The 21,962-nt window shown below is 41.2% G+C and overlaps 1 protein-coding gene across 5 annotated transcripts in view; it reads left to right on the top strand.

Moving 5' to 3' along the window:
* Positions 1-21,962, top strand: part of CREB5 (cAMP responsive element binding protein 5) — a 241,362-nt gene that overhangs the window by 130,871 nt on the left and 88,529 nt on the right. The window contains exon 1 of one of the 5 annotated variants that reach the window (XM_090142632.1): positions 17,575-17,897. The exons of the other annotated variants lie outside the window; for them this stretch is intronic. Coding sequence (XP_089998758.1) covers positions 17,851-17,897 — 47 coding nt within the window. The 5' untranslated portion in view covers positions 17,575-17,850. Of the gene's footprint in view, positions 1-17,574; positions 17,898-21,962 lie in introns of those variants that run through there. 5 annotated transcript variants of the gene reach the window in all.

Raw genomic sequence — 21,962 nt, 5'->3', positions numbered from 1 at the left:
TTGAGTTAAAATACTGTTGTGTTGCCAGAGGCCAACCACTAACAGTGATTTTAAAAGGTGAGAGCAGAATGAGATGAGGGCAATTTGAGCATGATACTTAAGGTCTCTCTGGCTATTAATGAAGGAGAAAACTTTTTAGAATCGAGGAGGGGGAAGAGAATTTGACCTGGTGCTCAGCTGTCTGTAGCAGCAAGACAGGCTTCTGTGAGGGGCTGCAAATGGGATGCCCTGTTGAAGTCATCTGTTTCTGTGCTCTATGGCATATCAGGTGCGTGATGGAAGTTCATGGGGAAGGTTGTGATGAAGCCCTCTTTCCTGCTGATAAGGAGTTGAGGTGGAAGATTTAAAGTAACAGTCTGTATGCCAGATCTCACATCCTTTGCTAATGGGGATAGTTGTTTAAGCCAGAGGAGCAAATGTTTGTGATTTATGAAAAATGTATTCAACTGAGCAGTGTGGGCATGCAAACAAAGAGAAGATAATGTGGATAGATGGGCTGGACTTGATGATCTTGGAGGTCTTTTCTTACCTAGATGATTCTATCGACTACTTATGTACATAACTTCCCCCGTATAAAGAGATCGTTGTTTCAAGCATTTAAGCATCTGTTGTACACTACAAAAGTAATACTGTATGCAATACTGTATAGTAAGACTGTAAGAAAATAATTCTGAACAAAGCTGAATGTAACAACCCAGACTGTCATTGACTCAGGAGTTAGCAATTACATTCCCAAGAAGTAAATAAGTTTAACTGACACCTGGATTTAAACACAGTAGGGATGTTTCACTGGCTATGGACTATTTCCAAAGTTTGTTCAAAATTTTTTTGGACTACCCCACTCAGAGCATCACCAACACTGCTTGATACAGAGCTGTGGATCCTAAAGACCTCTCTCATCAGGACAAGTGGATATAACACTTATGATCTGAATGTAAATTGGAATTAAAAAGAGAGAATTTTTCTTGTGTTAGACAGCTGTATGACTTACAAGAAAAATTGCTGGCCTTTACATTTGGGCGAAGATGAATTCGTAATATACTCATATAACAAAGTCTCTTTGGGCAGTTCAGTCCTATTCTGGTGAGGGAGGGAGCCAGGAAAGGAAGGAAGGCATTAAAAACGAAACAACAGACTCTTCTGGGAGAAACAAACTGGGTATCTCAGACTCCATAAGAACAAAGGAAATGCATTTTGCATCTCAGATTTTAGCCACCTTGCTTATATTTATCCCAAAGCACAGCTTCAGTGTGGTTGTAATTAAGCAGAATTATTCCCTTCTAAGACTCTATTACAAGACGTTGTCTCAGTGTCTCCGTGCATAGTATTTCTGAACACTCATCATGTCTGTTTCCCCACCCTGAGGTCTGACGAGTGGAGACTGATGAAGTCTGAGCACAGACTTCGAGGGATTTCTAATGGGATGATCAAGAGGTGGGTGTTGAGCTTCAGCACATAAGTCATTTCCAGACTTCAGCTGTTTTAAATCCTAAAGGGCACCTTAGGATTTGTGAAAGATTAGTGAGCAGGGCCTCCCAAATCTGTGCTAATGCTCTTTTTTGATGAAATTGACAGCACCATCAAGAACCTGTCGAGTGAGAGAGATAAATACAATGGAAGAGCAAGCATGGGGAGAAAGCAAGAACTTCTGTGATAACATATTCCCCCTAGATGTCATAGACCATGTACAAATAATGAGCACACTGAAAGAAAGACAGAACCTGGTTAAGTATTGTGTCAGGAGAGCTTGTGATCTCAGGCTATTAAATACTACAGCACTCTTTCAGAGCATCATAATTCAAAAGGAAGGTGACAGTGTGGTAGCTGTGGGCTGCTGCCTGCACGAGGCTGGAATGGAGGGGGGACGTGATCAGAGCATGCTTTGGGATGAAAGGAGGTTATCTCATTTTCATAAGGAAGATAGCTCAAATACCTGCCTTGACCTCTTGTGCTGGAGCATGAATTTCAATGAAGGGATAAATGGTGACATCTCACCCGTTCTCCAGTTTTAAGGCTTTAAGGTTGTGTTACATTAAATCGTGCTTGGAAATCTCTGGTTAATACATTTAGAGAAACAACTCTCAGGAACATCTACCTCCCTTCCTTCCTCCTTAAAACAGTAACAAATCCAAATTGCTAATAAAACATAAGAGCTCAAAGATGTTGTACACAGACCATGTTTCTGGGCTGGTTATTTTAATGTCAGTTTTCCCACAGCTGTTTGTGTGTTACGGTCATTAAGGTATCAAAACTGTTGAGCCAAGAAGAGGAGAGACTTTTTTTTTTCTTTGGGATCTTAAATTGTTTGAATATTTTGTTTAGCGGGGCTCCATTCCTTGTTGCTTTCTGCACAGAAAGTAAAGCTTGTAATCTATCCGTACCGTAAATCTCAGTTAAGAGCCATTCATTGAAGAATAAACTGTGCCTTATCCTGTGAGGCTATTTTTCTAACAATTCTGATGATGTGCCTGCAGACTAACAAAGGCAGTGAGCAGATACATGTAGTCCTCACTACGTTTTGAAACTCTTTTCCTAAATAGTAGAAAAGACGCATTTTAAAATTTTCACAAGGAATCTAACTTTCACAGCCTTTTTCTGGTTTGAGACAGTTTGCTAAGTAAAAGCGGAGGAGCTGTGTTTTTATTCTGAATTAGAAAGGGAATTGTGGAAGGGAACAGCAGTGTTTTGAAGTAGATATACGTACTGCAGGAAATTAGGTCCTTTTCTCTTGAGCATGGGAGCAATCAAACAACCAAGGATGGCTTCCTCTCCATAGCCCTGGGTCCCTGTGCTCAGCATCCTGACCCCAAAGCATGTTTTTGCTCAGGGCCACAAGCCAGCCTGTTTCTACCCCTTATAGGTAAGCTGTCTATTCATCTCTTGCCAGTATGGCAATGATCTACCCATGAGATCTTCCCCCAAAAAATGACCTGGAAAAATTTTCTACCCAGATTATCCAAATTACTGAGTAGCTCTGTGCTATTTTTTGACTCTCTATTCAAAGGAGGAAAAAAAAAAAAAAGAAAACGGAGAGGAAGTTTCAAGGATATTTAACCTGAAATTCAGCAATATATTCTGTGGGGTTATGTACATCTTTAGCTTTCTAGAGCAGAGTGTAAGAGGCCTTGTCAGCTAAAGGGTTGTGAACACTGCAACTTTTGTACTGAGGAGACACTCAAAATGCCTACAACTCTGCAGCTCAATAGGTTGGTGAGGAAACTCCAGGAAAAGCCAGTATGTTTGCTGAGGTTGTGTTCACAGTTCAGGGAAGGTCTCTTCTTTGTCCCTTTATTATCCCTTTTTTAAATAAGTAAAAATATGATGTGACAATTCTCCAAACTCAAGTAGATTCTTGCTAGTTTGTGGCACTGTTTGTTGTTTCAGATGTGAAACTCAGCTTTTCTCTGTGACTTTCCAAGGAAAGAAGAGTGCAAACCTCTGGTTATGCCTTTTTGGAAACAAAACAAAAAAAAACCAAACCAAACAAACAAAAAAAAATTGCAAAATTTATTTTGCATAAATTTTTCTGAAGTGTGTAATTTTAGCTATAATTCCCCTAAAATCCCAGCATGGTTTCCTGACGATATCAAATGTGATATATTTTAAGATTTATTTTTGTTAGATGTGGACTGGAAATGTTATTATTTTAAACTTGATACAAAAAGGAAGAAATCTGTAATACCAAAGCCATAAATATTTTCCTTTCATAAAAATTATGGAATCACTGAACTATATAGCTGCAGGGGACTTCAAGTGTCCATCTAATCCTCTACCCGAAGTAGAATTAAGTAACATCTACATCATTTCTGACAGAAATATCTCTAATGTGTTTTTGACAACCTCCAGAAATGGAGGGCACACATCCCAGCATTCAATTGCTGTATTTAACTGCATTTACTTTGAGATAATTTTTTCTTTGATTCTAACCTGAACACTCCTTGAAGCAAACAGAAGTTCATTTTATTTTTGGTTCTACTCAGAATAGGTGGGAAAAAATACTGTATTCCTTCTTTCTGTCTTCAGCAGCCTCTTGTGTATTTGAAAACCTGTGATGTCTGTTCTCTGTCTGGTCTTCTCCAGACTAACTAACCTGCTCAGAGTGTTCTTGCTCTCTTTTCTGGACTTTCAAGTGTTTCTCTAGAGAGTGGTCTCTGGCTAGCCCAGTGTTAACTAGGAACAGTGCTTAAAAGTGGATGTGGTGCTTCGATGGAGCTACCAGTGCTGAGGCAAAGGAAGGAATTTGCACACTGAGGGAACTCCGTAATCGCTTTGTTTAATAATGTGGGTGAGAGGCAAAAAATTTGCTCTATGTTGATGAGGACCAAGAAGTACAGCAGCATTTACACACCATTTGCATCTGAAACAAAACATGCACAACTGAAAAACTTAGAAATGAATTCTGTCAACTTCTCTAAACCAAATGAGCTCTGCAGAAGGAAGACTGTTGAGCAGCGACTCCTTTTATTTTTCTTTCTTTTCTTCTTTCTTTATTTTTGTTAATTGCAGAATCTATAGCATCCCTAATAAATCATGACAGTGTGACAAATGGCCAGTCTGAGCCTGAAATCCCATTTGGTTAATTGTGTTGCACCTACCAACACTCCCCTTGCAGTTGCTTTGGTGCTGACTCCAGGGGAAGTATGCCACCTACTGAATCACCAGCTCTGCTTCCTGAAGCACCCTGGGATTTCCTTGGAGAGCTCCCAAACGCATTTGGCCAAGACTAACTCTGTTTAGCTTATGAGAGCAGACCAGATCACAGCCTGAGGCTGTTATGGCTGCTAGCCATATTACTCATTGGGGATGTTTAGTCATGTATCTCTATGAAGGGAAACCATATTGCATTAAATGTCTCAAGTTAGTTCTGCATATATTGTTTGTAAATTGCTTTGTGACCCTTTCAGAGTGGAAAGAGCTACATGTGTATAAAATATTAAGACTTAATGGAGTGTCTCTAACATGTATGGATACTTTCAGGTCATTTTTATAATAACCTTTCATGTTATAGCTATATGATTGAAAATGTAATAAAACAGACTGAGAAGGCAGCCTCTTTTAAGTTCTGCTGTTCTGGTACTCAGTTATTCTGATTTCATTGTTGAAAGTCTGTTTTTGATACTTAAATACTGGTAAATCTTCACCAACGTGCTTGCTTAACAGTAGTGAGCACTAGGATCAACGCTGTCCAGCCAAAATGAATAGGAAAACATTTGCCTGCAGTAAGTCCTAATGAACATTTTAATATTAATACATTTAGAAATGGCAGATGGCTTTGCATAACGCACCTCATTTTCTCATTTGAGTTCAGACTTCTGATAGGTAGCTTCCAGCAATATTGTGCACATATTAGGAGGGGTTATAATCCAAAGAGAGTGCTTGTAGCTATACTGTATGAGGTATTTACTCCCTCACACTAATATTTTTAGAGGATAAGATCTAAATAAACTAAATCGGTAGCTGAGTATCCTCACTGCAGGCTGAGCTGTGAGGGCTGCTCCAAAAGTAATGCCTCCTATTTTATATGTTGGCCCGCAACATCAGAGGTGGATGTTGGTAGTATGGCAGTAGAGGTTGAACCTTCTCACCAGTATCCTATTACATTTTGTTTCTGTCTGGCAGATGGCAGCTGAGGGGCAGTCTGACAAAATGGTATCTGACATGGAAGTGTGCATGAAGCAGAGGTGTGTAATTGAATTTCTCCATGCAGAAAAAAATTGCTCCCACTGATATTCACTGATGCTTGCTGAAAGTTTATGGAGATCTAACAGTGGATGTGAGCACAGTGCAGTGTTGAGTGGTACATTTTGGTAGTGACAGGGACATGAAAGATAAGCCATGTTCTGGATGGCAATGAAGATTTTTATGAGCTCAGCATGCATGCTCTTGTACATCGCTGACAAAAATGCACAGTTAATGGTGGTGACTATGCTGAAAAATAGTGTTTTTAACTGAGAACGTTCTCTACAGAACAGTGTTATTGTTCTCATTGAATCTGATGCAGTTTGCATGGAAAAAGGCGGCATTAGTTTCTGAGCAACCTACATACATAGTTGATCTGGTTTCAAAAGTTCAGACAAACCCTAAATGACCACAGACTGACATGCTTCATATCTCTGCACAAATAACTCAATCTTTGTCTTCATTTTTCTTTTGAAGGTACTGTTATGTATGTGGGATCTTGTTCTCTATCAGTGGTCTTTGATCGTGGCATTAATGCTCCTTATGACTTTACTGCCTGAAGTCTTTTCCACATTGTACCACTGCTTTGAATATATAGTGAAGGAAGTGAAAATAAAAAAGCATTAAAGAACTGCTGGCACCTTGTGGTAAATGTTTGAAAAACATTTTTACTAAGTTTTTACTTTAAAAAAGAATTTTGAATTTACTCAGCCATTAAGACTATTTTGGTGAGGAGAAAAAAAAAAAAAAAGGATTCTTGTTGTTTTGTTCTATTTATATCCCTTTGACCTCTGGTCTATTTTCAACCTGCTGCCTGCAGTGCTATCTGGCTAAAAATATGTTTCCTAAAGCAGTTTGTAAAGATGCACTGGTCCTGGTTATTTCCAACTGAGATAATTTTGTTAGCAAGCCTCCTGAACAAAGGGCATGACTCCTGAGCAGGAGCACATTCATGTGCAGGTGAGAAAGCTTAGCTCAGTGGAAACATGTTTAAACAGAGGAGATAACACAGATGGTCACTTGTGCTGGTTCTACTGCTTGTTAGCTCTGTACAAATAGGCAATATAAAGTTTGTGAGCTGGTAGGATTTGAAAAAAAGACAAGTTGTGTTGGGAATTTCTCCTCTGAAAAAAGAAATAGCTATGGGCTGGTATTTTTACTGGACAGGAAGTGATAGGGTAGAATGGAGCAGAAGGACCAGGGAGGTCACAGATGTAGCCTGGAGAAGGCTGAGTAAGTGAGAACAGGAAGAATAAAATTGGTATCATAGACTGGGAGAGCCAACAGATTAGATCAGATGTATGTGTGAGAAGACAAAACAGAAAGCTCTTGTATGAAAGCGTTTCTTGTGAATTTGCAGAGCTGAGCTCCAGACAGCATAGGAGACTGTGTCTCTCATCTGTGCTTCTTTCTAAATTCACTAGCACTCTGCAGGTTACAAACCTTTTTCTTAGTCCCTATAAATTTTTTATAGAAGCTGAGCTAGCTGAAAAGAAGAGCTGTTTTTCTAAGGTGCATGATTTAAAAGCTTTGCAAGAAAACTTGTGGAAAACATAATTGCCCTAAACAAAACAAGACTTTGAAAGACATCACCAAATGAAACCTGATTTCTATCAATTCCCTCTAAAGCTTTTTTTTTGTTTTTCTTCAAGAGGACTGTTTTCATGGAAAAGTTCAACTTTTCCCAGTGTTTCTAAGTGTAGAACTCTTTGCGCTTTTCACTGCCTTTATAAAAGACAGACAAAATGGTTCAAGGAAATATTTTTTAAAATATTCATTATCTGGCAAAGATTAGGCCTTCAGTATTTAGCCTAAAAAGGGAACGCTTTGGAAGGTTTCAAAAGTATCTTTAAAAAAAAAAAGAGGAGGGGTTTAGAATGAAAATGAAGATGCAACTGTAAACATAAACATAAATTTTAATGTCATTCATCCTCCAATATTCTTTTAAGTCAGCTTTATCTTTTACATAGTTAACACTTCTAATAAGCATATAATGCTTTCTGTGTGATAATATCTGTTATCTCATTGTATGCTTGTGAGATGCATGCCTGTACATATGTGTATTACCAGCATAACAGCTAGGTAGATGAAATCACACCAGTGATCCTGGGATTAATTCTGCGTTTGCACTGCGTTTACCTGATCAGCTATCATTTGACTAAATCCCTGAGGACACTTCTGGGTACTTGCAGCTTCCTTTTTTTTTTTTTTTTTTTTTTAATAGTAGTTGCAAGTAGTTAATACCTTTCATAAATTGGCCTCCAAAATAGAGAGGAACACGAACCATACTGGTAGCTGTTAGATGCTGACTGTGGTGGCTGCCCCTGGTCCATCCTCACGTCTCTTTAAGTTGGAGATACAGAATAGGCAACACTGACAACCAAAGTGAAATTAAAACACAACAAAGTGAAAACACATTAACTGAACCAATAAAAATAATAACATTAATGATAATCAAGCAACCCGACTACAGATTGTGCTCTGAACCTTGCCAAATTTGGGGCTGCTGGCAGGCCACCAAGAACAGCAAATACAACAGACAAGGGCCCCTCATTTGAGAAAGCCTTGCTGCAATCCCCAGAGAGCTTTTCCCTCCGAACTGACTACAGAGCATCCCAGCTGGTCCGAACAGACACTGAGGAATTACAGCATGAGATTTCTGTGAAGTGAGATTAAGCTAAACTTGAATCTTTGTGTGAATTCAGATTAAATGAAGGGACTCTGTTGTTATTTAGCAAAAACAGTTTCCTTGGTAACCTCAGAGTAAATTTTACTGTGTTGGTATGATGTAATCGGCTGGTTTAACATTTAGAGCTAGTAAAACATGTGCGTGTAATTTTTTTTTTTTAAAGGATGTGCCTAATCACTTTCATTTTGCACTCACTTAGTGCAAACTCAATATTAATAGTTTGCATTGGCTGAGGATTTACAAACAGGCTATGGAGTGTAGTAGTCAAGATTTCAGCATGCGATGGCCTGAAAGCTAAAAGGATTGAAGTTTTGTCAGAGTCCTAGATCTTTCCTCCCACACACGCTGGCCACCAGATAAATCATATGCGTGAGTTTATAGTGGAGTTGGTGCTGGATGTTAAGCAACACCCAGAAGTGAAGTTTGTGAAACAATTTCCTGAGAAAGCAACAGTAGACAGATCGCGACATTAATCAAGTTAGCAAACCATCCATTTTTGTGGCATTCCTGAAAGCTCTTTTAGGGTCACCAAAAATTCTATAGAATGATACTTCCCAGTAATGAGGGTAATCAGTATAGAATGGCATGCTGTGCCCTAGAGGGCTTCTTGGTTCTTTGGGGCACAGATGCAAAGTTCTTCTAATACAGATGTGACAGTTGGTAGACACCTGAAATATGTCTTAAATGTTTCAGTAGTATTTGTGATTTTGTGATACTTATTTACACTGTTATTAAAACATTTATCTTAAACCTCCCAGAAAGGTTGCTTATCCCATTCCACCAGCTAAGAAAAATCTCAAGTATTGATGTGTCTTGAAATCTCAAGAACCACAACTAACATGGGGGAGTCTCCTCTAGGAAACAGGGCAGGTAGGCTTCATTTAGCATGCTTAAAATGAAAGTGCAGGTAGTGGAAAGAACCAGGATGGGGTTGAATGGGAAGGTGTTGGGTTGGAAGAGGTTACTTGTGGAGTTTCATGAAGTTTCAATGCAGATCCATTTTTGTTTTGTGCTTTCATTAATAACTGTAATGCAAGTATAACAAGTGCTGCTGGTGATGCAGGTTTGGAGACACTGGCAATTAAAAAAAAAAAAAAGGAGGAAAAAAAATGACCAACAAAAAAACCTGGATGATCTCTGAGTACTGAACTAATGGTAATGGAATGAAATTCAGTATTAAAAAATGCAAGGCTGTGCCTGGGGGAACTAATAAAAATTTCTAGAAGAAGCAGCAGTTCATCATCTCAGTACAGTGATGCAGAAGGAGGGCTTGTTAGTGTTGTAAGCGGTGATGGGCTGACAGCAAACTTCTGCAATGATCAGCTTGCTTTCAAGATTCAGGCAGTCTTAAATAATGTTGTGTCAGGAAGATGGCTTTCCAGAGGCACTGAGAGGTGTTAGGCTGGCATGGTGGATTGATCTATTAAGAAAACGTGCTGGGGAAGGTGTGGGGAGGATGGTTACAAGAGTCTAGAAAATGCAAGAAAACAGCTTCTCAGGAGGAAGTTCCGACTGTGCTAATTAAAGGACAAAGAAAGAGCTGGCACGTACAAGGCAAAGTGTTAGAAAAATGGTCTTTGCAGCAGCAGTCTGGACAAATATGAAAGAGGTAAAATTGCATTGGTAAAAGCCAGAGAAAATGATGTTGCAACTATTGACGTGCAGGGTGGTGAGACACATGTTCCAGTTATGAAGCAATTACAAGAATATATAAGCCCTGAAGTGGTTTCAGGCTGAATTCAGATTGGCATCTCTGTACAGAATAATTAACACGTGGAAATATGAACATGAGGGACAAAGGCAGCAGAAAGTTTCAAAACCCTGAGAAACTAAGGAAGGAGCAAAGGGAAAGTTTTGGGGATACGGGTCAGAAATGGTGCAGTCTCAGGGTCTGGAAGGTTAAACACATAACATCCCAGTTAAGCTGGGAAACAGATCTAGGTGCTGCTTTTTTTGCATCAAAGCCATTCAGATACATTCACACAAGTTTCCACTCACAGTAGAGGGAATCTTGGGCCGTAAGTGAACTCTGCAGGTTCTCAGATGGGTTAGTCATCATTGTTTTAATTTGTTTATCCTGTTTCCATAATAAATCTTTTTTTCTAATTTAAACAAATTAAAGACTAGTTTCTTGGGATTTATAAAATTGAGCTGACTGTGGTTCATTCTTTAGCAGAAAGTTAATCTTCTATCCTTATGTGAAAAATCACCAGGGATGCCAGCGTGCCAGTGCGATTTTTCCAGTACAGAATTCACAGGAGTGCCTCACTGACACAGACTGTGGTCAGTAAGGATAAACATGGAGAATCTGGGCTTTCACAGTAGGAAGGGACAGGCTAGAGTCAGAAAGTGTCCAAATACATGTCTGTTTCCAAGTGTAAATTCAGTAGGCACAGTTTGTGTGGAATACGCTCTTACTGCGTATTACCACGTACGTGCGTGTTTTGTAGTTAGATTTCATTGTTTTTCATCTCAAGACTGGAAAAGCTGTTCATTTTGATTCATAGAAACTGGTAAGTAAAGCAGCATCCTGCACCACCAAATGGGGAAGTCAAGATAGAAATATTTTCTCTTTCATTTATCATCAAAGTGTAACTCTGGCTCTGAAGTCAGTAAATGCAGATACTTTCCTTTTAGAGTCCTGAAAGATCTAAATGAGTGTGTGAGAAGTCTGTTTATTTTGAATATGTTCAGAGATAATAGATGGTCATTCTTTTCCAGAAGAAAAGCTTTGGAGGACTAAACATTGCATGTAAATCCTAAAAACATAAGTGAGTACAGATGGACCTTACTCAGTTTCAGAAAGGATCTCTCAGATAATGAGTCTGTGACTGGAGAAGTTGCTATGAAGGAAATCAAACTAGTATTTCCTGCTTAACTCTCATTACTGGAAAGAATGCACCACAAAAAACAGAAAAAAAAAAAATCAGAAAAAACAACAGTTTTTCCCTTTTAAATAAAATGTCTAATCAGGTAATAGCTTTATGTCATCAGCAGTGGAGTTTTAATTCTTATGGCTGACTTCTTACACTGGAAACATTATGTTGCACTTCAGTGGGATCCTGCAAAACAGGGAATTGCAGGCTGGCCCTGAGTTGGGACTCAGTCTCAGTCTCCTTGTTGCAGACTTCTTTGTTTTGTAACAACACATAAAAAGTCTAATCTATTCTAAAAGAAGCTTTTGGTGTCAAGATGCTGCATGTAGATTAAATTCAGACCTTTGGATGAAGCCAAGTTGCAAATGGTACCACTGATATGAGTTCTCAGCATCCTGATAGCAATTGAATGGTGTTAACTGTGCACCTGAGGATGAGCTGGGGCCAACAGGATTGCTTGGCTACCTGTAATTCATGGGGCTTCAATACTGAAGTCAATTTGTCCAGCAAGAGTCCAGCAAATATTTCCCAGTAATCAGGTACAGCTGTTTACTTTCATGAAGGACATATTGAACTGTCAGCTGGATTACTAAAAAGAAAGGACTCATCTTTAGGAACAAGTGACCTTGTGTGCATTTCTATGAAATAGCATTGTAAATCAGTGCTGCTGTGTTGAGGGTGATCTGAGTCCTGGAATTCTCCTTCTCCAAATTCAGCTGGGCCCCAGAGCTTTGCCTATTTTTAAAAAGCTTCATTAGAATGCTGGTTATTTTTGTCATGCTGGAAAAATAAAAAAGAGGCTACCAAAAAAACTTGAAAAAACAAAACAAAAAAACCCACCTGCATGAAGATGACAGAGATGATTGTATTGGAGCTTATCTGTACTGTTATTCAGAGCTTACCACACGGTGTTCCACAGCACAAATTTCATTTCAGAATATGAGTTTGCTCTTTTAATCCATACTTTGCAATTTCAGCTTACTTTTGTGGCATTTAGAAACACAACAAAAAGAACATCAAAACCCAGACCCTTTCTCCTGCTACAGGAGCTGAAATGCAACTATATGGGAAGCAAGTTTTAAACTAGGTCCAAGATAAAGCCTGAGATAGATAAAACATAATAGATAGATAAAGATAAAACATTAAATATTAAGATATCTGAGATGGGGGATCAAAATATTTAGGATACACAAATGACTGGGCCTTTGTGCAACACTAAAAATAGTGATGGCATCACTCTTCACCAAGCATGGACTAATTATCCATTAAGAGTAATCAGAATCACATTGGGGGAAGAGAATCTCCTTTTCATTATGGATGAACAGTACAGATTACGCAGCATTTTTAAAATAATTTCAGCTGTTTACTTTTGTCCTTAGTCAACATCTCTCCTCTGTGCTCCTATGCGGGTGGCTGGCGGGTTGCCATCACCCACGTCAAGGGTGATTGCATTGCATTACTTTTTATGGCTTGCCTGGGAGGTGCTTTGGGATCTTTTAGGGCGAAAGGTTCTATAGAGATGTAAAACATTATTTATTATTTTGCATAAATTGCTGCGTTATTTGTCTATGGTATTTGTGGTTTACAGCTGTAATAAAATAGCTGGCTCCTTGGACTGGATGACTCATTGATACGTAATTGGGTACAGAGCTCTTCACTTCCAGGTCAGCTGCTCATTGCTGGTCCACAGCTCTTTGGTGAAGGTATATAGGTAATGTTCCACCTATTTTTTCGTGGTTTATTGTCCCAGGCACTAAAAACATGATCCCAAAGTGGCATTAACCTGCTTCAGAGCATCATCTGAGAAGTTCTTGTCTTGAGATAGTTCTGGAAAATTTTGGTTAAAATTCATTGCATGAATGTGGAGAAGTCTTACTGCCATTACACTCATTGCACATATGCATGGTTTGTTGCAGAACATTTGTCTCCAGAGCTTTTCTAACCAAAATTCTCATTCTTTTTCTTTTAATATTTTCAATAGTACATTTCTAACCTTGCAGTGCATTTGGGCATATAAGTGAGAGGGAGAGATCTTTGTCCCAGGATTCGTTAAGACTTAGAATATAGAATCCGTAGTTGGATAGACTATCCAGAGTTGGAAGGGACCCCTAAGGATCACTGATTCCAATTCATTTTATTACAGTGCTCAAGTACAAGAAGCATGGGGCAGTTATCACAAAGCACATTTCTGGATACTTTGGATAGGCCATGGAAAAACGTGCTCTGCTTCTGCCAGAGCTCAGTGCTGAGCACTTGGGACTGAGTGTCCTTGAAGGAGAGCAGCTTTTTCAGAAGCACCTGAGTGACTTGGGAGTACTGTCCCACTGTCACATTAGCAATTTGAAAAATGTGCTCATCGCTGAACTTAGTGGATCTGTGCTTTCTTATGTCCTCGCTGGTGACAGCTGGCAGGCTCAGAACCCAAAGCCTCTCTGTGTAGGCTCTTGTGAAGATGGTCCCTCTGTCCACTTCACAAACAGGGGACACCCAAGTTGAACTGAACGCTGAGTAACACCACATGGGTTTGCAGTGGTCTGTAACTGAAAAGGTTCACTGGAAGCAATTTGCAAAGAAATCCTTAGGAAACCACCTGGACGGTTATTTTAAATTAAAAAAGGAAGAGATGCCACTTTAAAAAAAATAATTTTTAATACTAGGTTTAAGGTTCCATACATGTGATAGTCATTAAAGCTTGTTTAACCCTGAAATTATCTGGCCTCTTCAATTCCACAGGGACTGTAAGGCTCTTGGGTTAGAAATGAAAAATAATGTCGGAATGAAAATGAGACTTTCCTGAATGTAGAACCATTATTACAGAATATTTTCTTAATCAAGGCTCTTTAATAGCGAAGGAGTAGGGAGAAAAATAATCAGGCTACACTGCTTTCATCTCCAGGCATTGTCATAGTGCTTTGGGCCACTGATCAAAATAGACACAGGTCAGTCCCAAATGCTGTGTGTGACACACTCACCTAAAATGCATGTATAGCTGATGATTTGTTCACCAGCCATCTCACCATCTCAGCTGCAGTACACCCAGTTCCTTGTTGCAATATGCTCGTGAGATAATCCCAGTGTGCTCTGACATTTGGGCTCTCGAAATTCAGAGCCTTCTGGTTGTTCGGAGTGGAAACTTTCAGCAGGAGCAGTGATTTTGTGGAGTTTCTGTTACACCAAACATCTGTGGTGTGCCCCACCACCCTTTCCCTAAGGATGAAACATGCTGCAGGGAGGGTGTTGCAAGCATTCCTGAACGAGACAGCTAAGCTGGAGTCATAACTGTGCTGGCCAGGGCGCTACTTTGAAGAAGGTTCCCATTAGAATTAAAACATCCCACAACTCCCATCACAACAGCCCTATTCTTGAGTGTGGCTGAGCATGGAAATTTAAGGATAGGGGCAGAGAGGGGGGAGAAAGAAAAGACAGAAGAGTAAACAGATAAAGAGGGAGCTCTTGAATGCAAGCGGAATTTCCTTTGAGCACAGGACATTCTTTATCATTAACTGGTCTGTCACAGGAAGGAAAATGGGAAAACAGTGTTTCCTGTTAGGGGGAAGAAAAAATCAATAGGCCTTGGAAATACCTGCCTGGAAAGAGCCTTTTGTATTCCCACTAGCAAGCACAAATAATTTTTAACTCCTTTGGAGCACAAAAGCTGTTTTAAAAGCTGTATGCTTCTTGAAATGGGTCTTTGGTGTAAATAAATCGTTTAGAAATTACAGGCAGATCAGGCTGCTTGGATCTTTCTCCTTCATGTCAGAAAATGCTTGAATTCAAAAAAACATGTTCTATAATGCAGAGACTGTTTTCTAGGTGTTTTAAGTCTGAGGTTGTGTCTATGGTCTATGTGATCAATAATAATCAAAAGGGCTGTTAGCCATACAAATCCAGTCAGTCCTGTAATATGTTGATTAGGATGCTCACAGATGGACAATGGGTCTGCTCTTGATGATGGTAAACAAAGTTTTCTTTTGTGAAGGGAACGTTTGCCAGAGAAATGCTTGAAGCAGGATGGTAGTACTACCTCATCTTTTGGGTTGCACTTTACTTTCCATCCAGCAGGCTGCTGGTTGTGTGGGTCTTCTAGAGGAGTGAAGAGGCCGGTTCGTTAGTAAGGGCTTCAGAAATGGATGCTTATGGTCAAGCAGAATAACCTCCATTCCTTAGGGCAATAGTTTTTCTCTATGGTGGCAGCTTCCTTCCTTCCAGAGGTAGGCCTGGTGATCTATGTGCATAGGATGTAGCCATATTTCCCATCAGTTTGAAGCTGTTCTGAGCCAGGGATCTGTCCTGAGCTGATGAAAAACTTCACAGCAATGCTAGTGGCGTAAATGGAGGATGAATGCTGAACCTAAGGTGTGCAGTTCAGCAGTATAAAAATAAGAAGACAAAATAAAAAGAAGGAGAGAGGGAAGGCGACCTCTTAGACATGCACAGAAAAAGGGCTGGAAGTCACTTTTTTTTTTTTTTTTTTATAACGGAGAGGGAGAAGTGAACTGAGCTTGAAGCAAAACTATCGGCAAAGCTGGAATTAAAAGAAAGCTTTAAGAATGATCTAACTTTTATTTTATTACATTACAGAAGACAAAAAATCAATAGCTGGTAATTCAGACATAAATGAGTTATACGGGCCATTGACACAATGGACCAAACTTTATAACAACCACATCTGATGCTGTCAAGCCACAGGCTTCAGTGGCGCCAGTAATAATTATGGCCGATCACCTCTAATTCAGAGCTGCCTTGCTTGATAAAGGTGTCACTCTGAGTGGCTGCAGCATCAATATCAATTGAGGGTGTCACCCAGCAGGTCAGTCTGCTGCAGAGATCTGCTCTTTTTTAATTGAATAGGAGAAACCCTTCGTTTCTCTTTTCCTCTCACTCTATCTTTGAAAATCATATGTACCTCAAACACAAATCATTTGAGTTCATGGCTGAAACTACTTGAATTCAAGACTGAACCATGACTGAAGCTAGCCATGCTGATCCATAGAAGCACATTCTGGAGATAATTTATAACCCTAAGAGCATCTCGGGGAGGAAACTTTGCTACTTTACAATAATCTCTTTGCCTTGCTGTATAGGGAACATTAAATCACTGCTGGGATCAATTAATGAATCCTTCCCCACAAACTCTTGTTGATAAAATGCTGCTAGGCAATAGAAATTACTTTTCTGTAAATTCCATCATTATAAGGAAGAAAACACATTGACTGATATGTTTTCCTGCTGCTTTATGAATGTGGGGGATAGATGTTTTCACTGACTGTTCTAAAACTGAATTTCACTCTGAGACAATGGGTGAGGTGACTTTGTAAAATATGCTGAAATTCTTGATCTATAAAGCAAGCAGCCACTTTTAAACACCTCTCCAGTGTTTCAGGTGCCATTAATGCAAGCATCTCTATAGTCTGGCAATACAAACTGATACGCATACCAGCACATGTATGGGTATTGAGATATTCTCATGCATTGCTGTTATTGCTCAGGCTTTGCATTCTTGTGCAGAATGGCCACTTTTTACAGTTGAACACAATTAATTGTAAGTAATGAATGGTGAAAAAACTTCTATAGGAGAGCATTAGGGTGAGGCATTTCAGCTACGGTCGCTGCAGTGTGTAACGTTAGCAGGAGTTGGACTCTCCCATACCATGCTGAGCAGTCAGCACCACAATAGCTGATGCCAGTGCACGTGAAACATTTTGTTTTCAAAAATTGTCACTGGATATTCTCTACCCTTAAAAAAAGCCATGCATGTCAGGCTTGTGAAATAAACACCAGAGAGGGATTGTTTCAGATGTGGGGTAAACAATAGCAGCACTGCAGCTCATTTGGTTCATAAGCTGTACAGCTTGAGGCTTTTCTGCTACTATTAAAGTAGCAGAGAAAGTGCCTTGCACCGGTAAGTCTTCAGATGCACTAAGAAACAGCCCCGTAGTCCTCATTCAAGAACTCAGGGCTCGATTCCAGCCCTTCATGTGCCAGCTCCGTGCGGTTAAGGGGGAGAAAGCTCAGCGCAGTGGCACAACCTGCAAAATCAGTGCCGTGCACTCTCCCGGACCCAAACGAACATGCTGCGTCCGCTTCAAATCTTCTCTGCTGCTCTCTGGCTCTATCTCCTCCTCTCCCAATTGCTGGATCCTCTAGAAGCCTGTAGCACGCGGGCATTTGAGCGCGAGTGCGTTTTGTGTAGGATCTCCCGGTCAGCCTCGTCAATCAAACCAGCCCCGTCCCCGGGCTTCCCTGCAATCCCGCAGGCAGCTGCGCAGGCCGTTCAGAGGCGGCACTGTTTCTTTCTCTGTTTACTCGTTTCCAATGGCAATTGCACCACCAAGTCTCAGTACGTCTGGAACTTGGCCTGGGGCTGTTTTGGTTACATTGAAGTTTTTGCTTCAGCTCTGCCAGATTTAAATGGTGACTTCACCAGCACTGAGCTAAAAAGGAGAAAAGGGGAGGAGGGAGGCAGTGCAGTGAGCGGGAGCGAACGAGGGAGAGGGCCAACGCATTACATCATCATTTGGACGGGAATCAAATGGGAAGGATATGACTCACTCGGGCTAGTTAAGCTTTGGCTCAAGTTCTACATACACTCATTCCAGGGCTCTCATGTTCTGCACCTCAGCAGGGAATTCAGGCTCAGTGATGTCCATGAGGTTTGTTTTTAATTTTCTTTTCCTTTTCTGATTCCTATATACTTTTTTCCCCCCGTCGCCTTCCTCCTCCTCTTCTCCTCCCCTCCCTCGTCCCCCTTTCCCACTCTCTTCCACTTCAACAGAGTTTGTTTTCTGGTGTGTGTAACCCCGACTGTTAGCAGCAGAAGCTGATTCTTAACCCAACCAAACCCAAACATGGAGTGCAGCAAACTTGAGAGAAGTTTTTTTTTCTTCCTTTTTTTTTTTTTTTTCCATCATTGTGTGGCTTCTAATCGGAGGAGACGGGGAGAGAGTTAAAACGCAGGAACCAATCGCTTCAATGGTGATGTAATGCTGGAACTGCAGGGTTGTTAAGTAATGTGAGAGGAAGGGGGTCAGGGTTGCAAAGCATTTACCTGCTGTCAAGGGGGTTTAAGTTTATTATCAATTGCAGTGACTGTAACTGGCTTCAGACTGCACTCTCTAATTATTCACAGACTCCCCTTTTTTATCTTTTATTATTAAGAGTAAAACTATATCACGGTATTTTCAAAAATGTGATATTATCACAGCTGCAAATTATTTTCCACTAGGGTTTTTTTTAATTTTTTTTTTTATTATTTTTAAATGGTTTGAAACCGGGTGTCTCTTTCACAAAAAGCCCAAGGAGAGCAAAAAGAAAAGAGAAAGGCAAAGAGAAAAGGGGTGGTTCTCCGAGCGTAGTGCCGAATTTGAAAGTGCATGAAAAGAGCAGTTCAGCCTCTGCCCGGCAGTGAGTAAAGGATCCTATCGCTGCAGCTCCACAGCAGAGAACGCAACATGAAAGGAGGCAATTTGCAAAGCCTGTCCTGAGGAGCCTCAGTGATTTGTGTCTAACACTTGTCAGCATCTTTCGCATGGTTATTTCAGCCTGGGCTCACTGCTTCCTCACAATGTCTGGGACCACTGAGGTCCCGATCCTGTGTGACGGATCGGGATGCAATGAGTCTGCCCTTCAGAAGTACCTGCAAGTTGGGACGTCTGCCCACAGTGGTTTCCTTTGCAGGACAGAGCACTGTGCTTGTCTTATTGAATCTGTCTCCCTGCAGACCCTTGAGCCTTTTGTTCACATTTCCAACAACTTCTGGGGTTGAGGGCAGAGAAAAAGTTACCTCCTCCCCAAGCTCACGCATTAGCATTAGGGTGGGCAATGAGGAGTGTAATGTTGAGACCCCTCTTGGTCTGTGCTTGTGTGTAGATGTAGGGTGAGCGGGAGATGCCAGGTGGTGTCCTCGGGACACCCACTCTGCCTGAATCAGGTTTCTGTGTCAGGAGCTGCTCCTGGGATCCTGATCTCGGAAGTGCCCCCTTCAGGGAACTCCTCTCACAGAGCAAAGTGCTGCATCGGTATCCACTGGAACGGCAGCGTTCCAGAGATTTACTTGGCTAACTACAGACAGACTAAAATGCTGCTCCTGGGGGTTTGGTGATTTTATTTATTTACTTACTTATTTTTAAGCTCGTGTTGGTCCCTGTGTGGGTCCCCAGAATACCCCAAAGCATTGCTTTGCTGGGATCACAAACCCTCACCTCTGAGCAGGACAAGAGCCCCTCCCCATCCTCTGCAAAGCCATCTTGCACCTAGCTGTAACCCAGAGGTTTTCCTAAATGCTCTGATTTCCAGGCTCTTCAGTCAACTGCTCAAGCACAAACAGTTGCTCAGGCGCCAAACTTTTATCATTTGAGAGCTGAATGTAAGGCCGCACCCGGCTCTGGCCCACTCTGCAGTGCAGATATACCATATGGGTTAGATTGCGCAGTGCTCTGCTGAGGATGTGTGGGTTGTGGAGGGAGCTATGCTGCTGCAGGAGTTCCCGTAGGATTTCTGACTCACATTTTCTCTTAGAAATGTTGGGAAGTGCAACTCCACAAGCCATCAGAGTAAAGCAGTGTAGATTCTTCCCTTTGCCTGTCTTCGGATGCTGGTTGGACTGTACTCTTTCCCTTCCTGTCTCTTCTGGCTGGACACTTTGTGAAGGAAGTCTGTCAGTGTTGTCTTAGGACAGCGTCTAGCCATATTGGCACGGCGCTGGGTAGAAGGTGGCAGGCTTTGTCATGCTCCATCTTTGCCTGCACGTCCTTGCTACTTCTCTATCAATATCCATACAAAATGCATAGTGCAGCATGCCCTGGAAGTCCGTAGAGATCGGTTTATCATCATCTGGTACTATCTATACATGTTTCACCTGAGGGGAGGGCAGCAGAGGAGAATGTACTGATGCTTGGGATGCTTTGGGCTGACTGATGACCCTGTCTTATACTCACAACCTTCACAAAACAGCCACGTCTTGCCACTGTGCTGATTCCTGCTTGGAGAAGCTAGATAGAGGGTGTGAAGATGTAAGTCCTTCCCTTCAAAAAATGCATTGCATCTCTAAGTTACGATTTACTTCTGCTACTTAACTGATTTCAACGTGCTACCACAGAGGGAATAGTTTTAAATGCTTCTTACAAAAAATTACAGTTGTAAATTCCATACGCATTTGTACATGTGTATGTATAAAAATCTCCTGTGCCTATTGAAGCAATAAAGTGTATAATTAATGAGGTATAACTGTTTTGAAGAGAGCCAGACAGCTCTGACAAGTGCTTTTGAACTGCACATTTGTTTTGGCCAAAAATTTATAGCTGCTGCCCCTTCTGGATTCCTCCATTGCCCATCTTGCACTGTGTAGAGCCACATGCAGGTATGGCTGCGGGCTCGCAGCTCTGCAACCAGAGGTCGGCAGCTCTGGCTGTCGGCCTCTCTGCGTTTGAAGCTGGGCCTTCTGGCAAAAGGATTTTCTCATTGAAGGATGATATCTTTAGAGACCTGATTTTTTAAATAGCAGCCAAGAGAAATGTTAGCAGCGCTCTGTAAATGAGCATCAGAAGATATATTCAGAAGCACATGTAACCTGTCAAACAAACCAGAGGCCAAACACACCAAAGCTCGTAAGCAGTGTTTGCACTGGAGGCTGACCACGCGTGGTCGGCCTCTGAAGAAAGGCAGTTTGCTCAAAGCAGGGCCTGGCTGGAAGAGTCCCAAAACATTTTCCCCACCACGATCCCAAGGAACATTTCCGCCTTTGTTGTTTTATGTGTGCGTTGGCAGACTATCCTCTCTATACGCTGTGTGATCTTAAGCAGTAATTTGGTGCTCCTTAGCTGGTCTCTGCATGCACAAAGGAATTGACTCTGTAGTTGCTGTACAAAAGCATGAGGTACAAGAAGAAGATAAATTTTCAGTTCACTGAGCATGATTCACTCCATCCCTGTGCTCTTCAATTTTTGCAGTAAGACTATTTCCTTTACGTAGTTGAGGAAGACTCCTCATATTTGTGAAGCCCAATGAAATTTTCAAACACAGGGTACTGAAGAAAGCATATGTGATCATCAGAGATATTGTAGAGTGTTTTCACCACATGTAATACACGTTGAACAGGAACTGTAAGCAATGGTGGACTGCCTTCCCTGGTGAAGTCAAGACATGAGATCTGTGTGTTTAACATGCTGCCTTGCTCTGAGTTGAGTTAGGTGTGCTTCACAGTAAGCCGTCTTCCAAGCTTTACCCCTCCAAAGAGAGTTTCATTGAGTCCTGCTCCAAAAATATGTGCCTGGACCTTCACGTAGCTGGGTATGATGCTGGGATGAGTGCTTGGGTCAGAGCTGGACACTTCTGGGGAACAGGTGGCTCTAGCAGTGGTGGCCTCATGTCACATTTTGGACACAGGGGCACAAGGACTAAGTTGCCTTGCACTTCAGTGAGGATGCTGGGGCAGGAGGGGGCTTGGCCTGCCCTTCCCTGTCTCGATCTGTTCTCCTTCCCACCCATCTTTTGCTCGTCTTGCACAAGCCTGGGCCATGTTCAGCCCAAACTGTTGAGATCAGCTTTGCTGAAAATTACACTTCAGATTAAAATACAAGTTACGTTCCTCCAGTTTGAACTGAATGTTGGGTCTTTCTCTGCAGCTATAGATAAGCCAGATATGAAGGTAATTACATCTCATTCCTATCTGACTCTCTTATTTGCCATAATCTCTTTTAATCCCTTTGATACTCATCATA

This window comes from Phasianus colchicus, chromosome 6 (assembly GCF_987193195.1).
Source record: "Phasianus colchicus chromosome 6, bPhaCol1.hap1.1, whole genome shotgun sequence".
Taxonomy (NCBI): domain Eukaryota; kingdom Metazoa; phylum Chordata; class Aves; order Galliformes; family Phasianidae; genus Phasianus; species Phasianus colchicus.
The sequence above is the reverse complement of the archived record's forward strand: the minus strand, read 5'-3'. Positions and strand labels throughout refer to the sequence as shown.